This window comes from Eublepharis macularius, chromosome 2 (assembly GCF_028583425.1).
Source record: "Eublepharis macularius isolate TG4126 chromosome 2, MPM_Emac_v1.0, whole genome shotgun sequence".
NCBI lineage: Eukaryota > Metazoa > Chordata > Lepidosauria > Squamata > Eublepharidae > Eublepharis > Eublepharis macularius.
In genome coordinates, this window is record NC_072791.1 from 8437680 (window position 1) to 8446727 (window position 9048).

The following is a 9048-nucleotide window of genomic DNA, read 5'->3' on the forward strand; positions in this document are numbered from 1 at the left end:
TTTAAAAAATTAGTTGAGGCACTAAGGGTATGTCGTAGTTTGTTATCTCTATTCATTCTTAAACTCTCTTCTTTCCTGTTGAAATTGTGCCTATGCTTATGCATTTCAATGGCTTCCCTGTGCAATCTGACAAAGTAGTTGGATGTGTTGTCCAATCTAGCAACTGTTATATTTTTTTAAAGAAAAGAAAAAGCCTCCCTTCCTTCTCTGAAGGTGCAGGGGGAAATGCCTGTAAAGGAACAGAGCAAGAAAAGTACAGAAAAATCCACCGCTGGGAAGCCCCGTTGCTGCTATAATGAATTGGCGACTGCAGCAGCAAAGGGGAAAACTACAAGGAACCATAGCTATCCATAAGCCCTCTAAGTCTGAAACTAGAACTGGGATTAATTCCGTTTCAAATACAACAGAATTCCAGGGCAGTCAAACAGGACTCCTGTAATGGCCATCCTGCTTATCAAAGGCTGAAATCTCAATTCCGAATCCAAATCAAAGCACAATACGTGAAGTTCCTTTTATTAGGACCAACCCAAATGATGACACATGACCGCGTGCACACTGCAAATGAACTGAAAGCACAAACTTTTGAAATCCTAAGAACGCTTTCCTGAATCCTAAAATCCTAAGAACGCCCTACTGCTTACGTCTGAGTAAACCTGATTAGGACTACTTCTTCCAAAATCCCTTTCTCTGAATGTTGTGCCTCTGTGTAAAGTCAAAGCAAATGGCTTTCCCATCTGCCTCAGCTTTCCAACATGTTTTGTGACTATGGGCTAAAACGAGATGTGACAGCAGCCATGCATACATTCCATGGCTGCTGTCGCCATTTTAAAAGCATTTGTCGTTCTTGCCACAAGACCTCGATCCAGGCCACATGGGCGGCATGGTAGCCCCTGGAGCTCTTTCCCCCCTTCCCACGCCTTTTCAGATGCCAAAATAGCCACCATTTTGGGGAAGGGGAGAGAAGCAAGCTCATGGAGCCGCCACACACGCTCCAGATTGGACCTCATGGCAATTTTAAACAAACTATAAATCCTTATAAAATGATGACAGCAGACATGGGATGGATTTGTGGCCACTGTCACGTCTAGTCTGGCTCTGAGCGGGGATCGAAGCCCGTCTCTTCCATGTCCTAGTGCGACACGGCAACTGCGACACCCTTTTCCAGTAGGGGCTGTACCTTGTCGCTAATGCCTTCTAATTGAATTGCAAAGCTTCCTAGCCCCGCTGGAGTAAATGGACGAGCCTTTTGATTGGGGAATTCCAAGTCTAGGCCTAGCGGAAGCGGGTAGCCTTTGTGGCTCCTTCCTAATTTCCGACACACTGGTTTTTCCACTCTCCCACTGGATTCTCACATCCTTCCTTCCTCCTTCACTGCTTACTAATCCTGGTGAACCAAAGGCAATAAAACTTCCTGAAGTAACCATACTCACCGTCCCTCCTAAAATAAACCAAGGACGCTTTTGATGCTGCCGAGCTACGGAAATACTCCTGGAGCTTTGGCTCCAAAAAAGCATCTTCTTCGGTACTTGCTGGCGACATGCACCGGAGCAGAAGGGAGAAGAGGAGAACCCATCCTTCGGTTTGTGGCGATGACATGGCTTCAAACACTGAATATCCTTCCAGGGGGATTCGCTCTTAAAAAATAAATTATCGTAAGATATTTTTAATCATAGGTTTCCAGATGTAGTGCTGGCCACAATTACCAGTCAAATATTGCTCAGGTGTTTTTAAAGCTCACTTTATCAGAATGGCAAAGAAGCTATTTCATCAACACATTTGATATGCATGCCCCAGTATTTTTTCCTAGGTGTGTTATCAAAAAAAGAGGTGGTTGTCTCTCATTCCCGTACAAGTTACAGCTATGTCAAGTAATAAAAAATGTTTCCTGGACAACATTTTTAGGGGCCTTGTCTTACATTCTGGGTTGTCTTCCGTTTGATGAACAGTGCAATCCTAAACAAAGTTACTCCATTCTAACCCCATTGATTTCAATGAGCTTAGATTGGAGTAACTCTGCCTAGGATTGCACTGTAAATGTGGGCAATTTCAAAAATAAAGTACTGAACTGTTACTGCCAAAAGATAAAAATAACTTTTAAAAAACGCTCTGCAGTATTGCAGCTTTTATCCAAGTGAACTCAGGCTTCTATAAATACAACAAATAATGTTTGGCTTGGTCAGCGGTTTTTAAATGGAAAGAAAACATTGATAAAGCAAAAGTTAAGAGGAACAATCAAAAAAGAAAGTCCATTTGGAAATGTTTGCAGTTAGCCAGTAGGGGGATCTTTGCAGCATGGCTAGTTCTGTCCCTGGTGACGCTGCAACGCTGGGGGGGGGATCATAAGCCCCCTCCTACCTTTGTCAACAAAAGGGCACCATCATAAAATGAAAAAAAAAATGGCACCATCATAAAATGAAAAACAGACGCCTACATAATAACATTCTCAGCTTCCTAGAATATTTGGCAACGGTTGATTGTGGTCAAATAATAGGCAGTCAATATTTGACAAACCTTGTGCAGAGCTGTAACTGAACTCTAAAAAGAAAAGGGGAGAGAAATCAAATGAGGTCAAACTCCACAATTACGAAGATCACAATTTATCCCCTGGTTAACTTTAAATAGTGGATTGCTTACGAGTCTGAAGTTGGTTTCAAGTTCCTTATTCGCAGTTCCTTATTTGTGTAATCCAATCCTAAATATTGATCATACTAAAAATAACCCCGGTCTCCATTGTGTGATCTCGGCAGCCATGGCAATCCACTACCCGTGGCCGTTGGCCTCAATAAAAGCCACAAGGTGACCAAGAATGTGGTAAAGCCGCGCCACTGCCGCCACCATGGGGACCTGACCAAGCACACCAAATTTGTTCGGGACATGATCCGGGAAGTGTTCGGCTTTGCACCTTACGAGAGACGAGCAATGGAACTGCTGAAAGTTTCCAAAGATAAGTGAGCTCTGAAATCCACATCTTTGTGGTCGGATTTGCACATAAGGAACTAGAAACAGGGAATAACAATAAAGCAATTTCAGCCTGGGATGTCATTTTGTTCTATCCTCCAGCCAAGCAGTGGACAAAAGGAGGTCTGTCTTGGGTTATGTAGGGAAGGGACAAAAGAATTAAAGGGAACTGTATGCTAATATGTTGATTAAACAATGCCCAGTAAATGGCAGAACCAAAATACTGAGATGATTTGTAGTCTTGAGAGAACTTTTTCACTGACCCATGTTACTTGCCAGTTTGGAGTAGTGGTTAAGAGCGTGGGACTCTAATCTGGAGAGCCGGGTTTGATTCCCCACTCCTCCACCTGAAGCCAGCTGGGTGACCTTGGGCCAGTCACAGCTCTCTCAGAGCTCTCTCAGCCCCACCCACCTCACAGGGTGTTTTGTTGTGGGGATAATAATGACATACTTTGTAAACCGTGCTGAGTGGGCATTAAGTTGTCCTGAAGGGCAGTATATAAATCGGTTATTGTTGTTATTATTATTATTGTGGCTTTTCTGGGCTGTACAATACATCGAAAAGGAACTCATCCCTTGAAACAGTAAAATATACTACTCTTTCTCAACCTGATCCAGCTACTGGCATGTATTTCTTAGTAATGTCAAACGTGAAGAGCGTTCCCTGGCTATAGCGCTGTACCATCTCCAAATTCCTTCCACCAGCTCCTTGTCTCTGTCCCCTCCCAAAGACAGGTTCATACCGTGGAGATCCACTCCAGGGCATTTTCAGTGGTGGCCCCAGCAGTTTGGAATGGGCAGCCAGTGGAGGTGAGAACTGCCCTTTCCTCGTCTGCATTTAAGGGTGCACCGTAGAGACTAGTAAAATTTTCAAGGTATAAGCTTTCGAGAGCTTTTGACTCCCAAAAGCTTATACCCTGAACATTTTGTTGGTCTCTAAAGTGCCACTGGACTCCGATCCTGCAGTTCTACCTAGGGAAAAGAACTCTATAAATAATTTAACTAATTGATTCATTAAAGACCTGCAGGGGATGGGCCCAAGATATCTGAAAGCCTCTCTCCCCAGTCATGAACCTGTCCAAACTCTTAGATCAAGGTCAAAGCTTTTCTGCATCTACGGAGAGTGGATAAGGTTGCAAGGTGTCCAGTTTTTACCCAGACAGTCTGCTATTTTTTTGGACTGTCCAGGGGAAATGGACCCAAAATACTGGACACTTGGGAGGGAGGAGAAGAGGAGGAAGAAGAGGGAAAGGCAAGGAAGAGCAGCATGGTGGTCAGCAGCAGAACAGGCGGGACTTGGTTTGGGGGCTGGCACTGCTCGGAGACCGGGCCCATAACACCTGTCTCTCTGCTCCATCATGGGCGCTGGCCAGGTCAGCTCTCCACTGCCGAGCCCTGGCTTTGCAGCCCTGTCACCGAGAGACTCAAGCGCTGGGGCCTGGTGTAATGGCATTGCTTCTGGAAACGATGTCATCGCACCAGGGGCAGGAAGGCGTGCACGCCACAAACGTGTGATCGTTCCAGCCATTGGTTGATTTGGGGCTGCCAAATTCCATTTGACATGGCTGATCTGGCCACCTGGGTCCATGCCACAGTAATATCAAGACTAGACTACTGTAATTGCACTCTACTTAGGCCTCCCCTCAAGGTCAATGCAGACTCCAGTTGATTTAGAATGCCACACAGCCTGATTATTATCAGGAGCTAGACAGAGTGTATATATTAATCTCATTCTGCAGTCACTCCACTGGCTACCCATCAGTTACCGGGCTCCATTCACAATTTTGGCCATCACATACAAAGCCCTTCATGGCCACGAAGAGATCGCCCCTCTCCCTATGCTCTGCCATGGTAGCTTTGCTTATCTGAGCAGGGCCTTCTGCCGGGGCCACTCTACAAATGAGCAAAATCAACAAATGCCTGTACATGTACATTCTCTGTTGTGGCTCCCACCTTATGGAATGGCCTGCAAACCTGAATTATTCAGGTAGGAATGGTTCAAAGAGATGCACTGGTAAAGGCATAGGGACTATAGACTACATTACTGTATACAGTCTGTTGTTGTAAGTAGGACCCTGCTAAGTAGTCTAATAAATCACATTTAATTGCTTATGCTTTGTTTCAGCTTTGTATCGGATTCCTACTTGTTTTCAAACTTCTGAACATTTGCATTATTTATTGCATTATTAAATGCCCCCGGCTGTCGATCGTATCGACTTACTCTATGTAATCCACCTTGAGTCTCAATGAGAAAGGAGGACTATAAATAATGTAAATAAATAAACCAAGATTGATCAGCTAGTCTGGTTAAATCAGGTTTATTATATTTATTATATGATTTGACTGGGAGCCGCCTTGGCAGTCTTTTTGACAGCCTGGCACAATAAAAACATCTTAGATAAATATATGTTGATCTTAGCTTTTTCCAAAAAAATTGGCAACAGCCTCCATTTCCCACCCTTTAACAAGGGATTGATTCTGGGCACGGTTTCGGCACAAGAACAGCTGTCATTTTTATTTTTTTTAAAGGGAGCAAAAATGCTTCCACTTCCCATCAAGGGATTCTAGGGGAATTTCACCACACCTGCGGATTCCTTGCCAGAAAAACAGAATCAGCCGTAAGACCTTATCTGTAGATAAGATTGCAGGCTTGCTTGCAAACAGTCGGCCTGTTCATAAACGTGGCTTTCTTCATGCTTACGGGCTTGGTGGACTGTTTGCTTGGAAGAGGGGCTATCGGCTTTTCTTCTTCAGTGCCTCCCCCGTTCCCAGCAATTTTCAACCTCTGAAAGGTACCGAACAACTCTGATAAGTTCATCTGATATACAAAATTTTAAAACTGAACTTGCATTTCGCTGGACTGAGACAGCAAGATGCAGAAAACACCATATTCCTAGCTCTTGCGGCTTAAATAAACAGCCTTTTCCGTTGTACAGGCAACGCCAAGCTCTCAGAGGCTGGGAGGTTGCTGAGCAAACGGTTGTTGTTTCAGGACCGAACCCAGCTTTTTTGTTCTTCCCCCTCACTAGCAAATAATGTTGCCAACCTCCAGGTGATAGCTGGAGATCTCCCAGAATTACAACTGACCTCCAGGCAACAGAGATCAGCTGCCAAAAAAGGGGGGATATACCCCAACCGGGCAACAATATAAAGACTGTTAGAGCGAACTCTTCTAAATAGAATAATCATACATCCATGATAAATAGAATAATCATACATCCATGATAAATATTGTAGAAAATTTTAAAATATATTTACTATATAAATATGCTAAACTTCTTAAGTGCTTAATGTGCTGAGTAACTTGCTTATAATCACAAATATTATATTATTGTAAACATTACAGAGACAACATACAACACCTAGTTAACAATATTAACCAAAAAGTCCACTGTGGCTGTGCCAAACTTCTTAAAGGTACCATTCAACGAGGATGTATTTTAGATCCATTAGCATGCTCTCTATTGTCGGTATATCGGGTCAGATGAATCTTTGCAAAACTGTATCTATTGAAGGTTTGTATTCACAAGAAGCAATACAGGCCAATTCAGTAATGGTCTATTTTATCTTCCTGTTTGTATAGGCGTAACAGAAAAACACCAGAGGACTGGATGCCAGCCGTGGCCCCGCCCAATGAATTTGATGCCAGCCAGGGCTTTTCTTCAGCGGGAACGCGGTGGAACGGAGTTCCGGCACCTCTTGAAAATGGTCACATGGCCGGTGGCCCCGCCCCCTGATCTCCAGGCAGAGGGGAGTTTAGATTGCCCTCCGCGCCACTGCGGTCCTGAGTTCCACCACTGAGTTCCACCACCTCTTTTCCCAGAAAAAAAGCCCTGATGCCAGCAAATACTATTGTTTTGCGCACTGTTTTGTCAAGGGCTATCAATATTGTTGAAATTTTATCCTTTACTTTCTCATATACAAGCCTTCTCCAGGCTCCACCCCCCACCAAATCTCCAGGAATTTCCCAACCTGGAGCTGGCAACCCTACAAGAAGCAGCACAAATCACACAAGCCCACGAATCCGTATCCATCAATCCAATTTATCTATCACATTTTCTGCCTGCCCTTTTCTCAAGTAGCATGGGTGGCTCTCCCTTCCCCAGTACATACCACATTTCATCCTTTACCTTCCCAGATGAAATTCCGGGGTGAATCCTCCTTTGCTTATCTGTCAACAGTTGGGAGCTGTGAGTGGACTGATGATTCTTTTGATAAGAATTTGTTTTAAATTGACCTCTCTTTGTAATATCCCCCCCCCCAAAATCAGGCATAACAGTTGAACACTTCAGCATCTAATGAAGTCATTTCTGACTCACAAAAAAATTACACTGGAACACGTTACGTTGGCCTCTAAGATACTACTGGACGCTTGTTTTATTTGACCAGCTGTAGGTTAACTAGTAAACTCCATGACTGACTGAGGTTTGATCTCTGGTTTCCCTGCTCTAACCACTCTACTGCATTGTCATCAGCTCCCCAGCTATACCGTAGGGATAATACTGACTTTGTTTGCCCCTCTTCATGGGGCACTAGTCTGTCTAGAACAATTGTATAAAAGCACACTATTAACTGTTGTTGTTGCTGTTGTTATCCCAAATGACTTGGGATATCTTGGTGCTAATGTATTGTTCTATAGAGAGTACACAAAAAGCCAACTCACAGAACTGGACGTATTCCAAAGCTTGCTTCCATAAGAAGGAAGTTGTTGCTGTTTTGATTTTCAGCCCAATCATAACTGTGTTTATTTGGAAATTAAGTTCCCAAAGTGTCCATTATGAGGTTTCCTGCCTAGAGCCAGTGTGTTGTGCTGCTGAGAGTGTCAGGCTAGGATCTGAGGGCCAAACTACAAGTGACGAATGACACAGGCTGGACGCTTGCCAGCTTCCCTCAAGTTTTGATGGGAAATGTAGGCAGCTTGGTGGAATGCTGGATAAGCAACAGTTGAAAAGTCCATTGGACAGCCAAGCTGCAAGACCAGGCCGCCGACATTTCCCATCAAAACTTGAGGGAAGCTGACAAGTGTCCAACCTGTGTAAGGCGTCACTTGTAGTTTGGCCCTGACAGAGGCGAGTTCAAATCCTCAGCCCATTAGGTTTCCTTTATGCCAATCACACTCAACCTACCTTACAAGGTTGTTGCTATGAAGAAATGGGAAAAGAACCACCTTCGTTGCTCTGAAGCCCTTCAAGAAAGGGCAAGAGAAGTATGTACTCAACAGGTACATCTGCTTAGGACTCGGTCCTTAACCTCCCAACCCAATAGTAGATACAGGACGGAGTTGCAAAGAACTGGTTACTTACTTGGTGTCTCCCGCAGGTGACAGGTGGAGGATCTCTTCTGCACCAAGGATCACACACTAGAGGCCTGCAGCGCTACCGCGATATTTGGGGGCGTATGGTTGCCAACCTCCAGGTGGTGGCTGGAGATCTCCCGGAACTGCAAACAATCTCTAGGGAACAGCTCCGCCGGAGAAAAGGGATACTTGTGAGTAGAAAGGCACCGGCCCCCGGTTTTGCCGCTCGAGCACACCCCACAGCTTTGCAAGCCGAGGGAGGGAAGCTGAGAAGGAAGAGGGAGAGAAGGGCCTTTAAAGATGCCCGGGCACCGCGGAGCAAAAATCTACAGCTGCTGTTTGCAAGCGGGGCGGGAGGGGGTCGCTTTGCAACAATTAGTCGGGACGCCCCTTACCGCAAAATGCATTCACGGCAATGAAATATGCACTGCAGTTTGCAATGCAATTGGATCCAAACAGCCTGTCCGGGCCTTTGCAACGTGCAGCAGCAGAAACTGGGTGGAGGAGGGTGGGAGGCCACTGTAAGCAAGCAGTACTTTGTACGCAGGCCGGCCGGCCTCCGGGTCTACCCTGCGGGAAAGGGAGGCAGCTCAACACCCAGCTGCCGAAGAGAAAGGAGGCGGAGGGTGAGAAAGACCCGGGACTTTGCAAACCCGAGGCGGGCGGGCGCCGCGAACCTAAAAAACAAAATGCGGCGAGAGGCTGGGCGGAGAGGCGGGCGCTGTCCTGCTGATGGGCGGGCGGCGCGGCCAACGGGCGGCGCGCTCGGGGGCGGGGCGGCGCGCGGGCCAATG

At 45.6% G+C, this 9048-nt stretch overlaps 1 protein-coding gene across 2 annotated transcripts in view; it reads right to left on the reverse strand.

Annotated features, from left to right (window-relative positions):
* TXNDC16 (thioredoxin domain containing 16) overlaps window positions 1-8350 on the reverse strand; it is a 62005-nt gene extending 53655 nt beyond the window's left edge. The window contains exons 1-2 of one of the 2 annotated variants that reach the window (XM_054971062.1): window positions 8262-8350; window positions 1431-1634 (exon numbers count right to left, since the gene is read on the reverse strand). In XM_054971062.1, the coding sequence (XP_054827037.1) occupies window positions 1431-1596 (166 nt within the window). In that variant the 5' untranslated portion in view covers window positions 1597-1634; window positions 8262-8350. Of the gene's footprint in view, window positions 1-1430; window positions 1635-7621; window positions 7771-8261 lie in introns of those variants that run through there. The other variant, XM_054971063.1, reaches the window with a different exon arrangement.
* Between the last annotated feature and the right edge of the window lie 698 nt (window positions 8351-9048).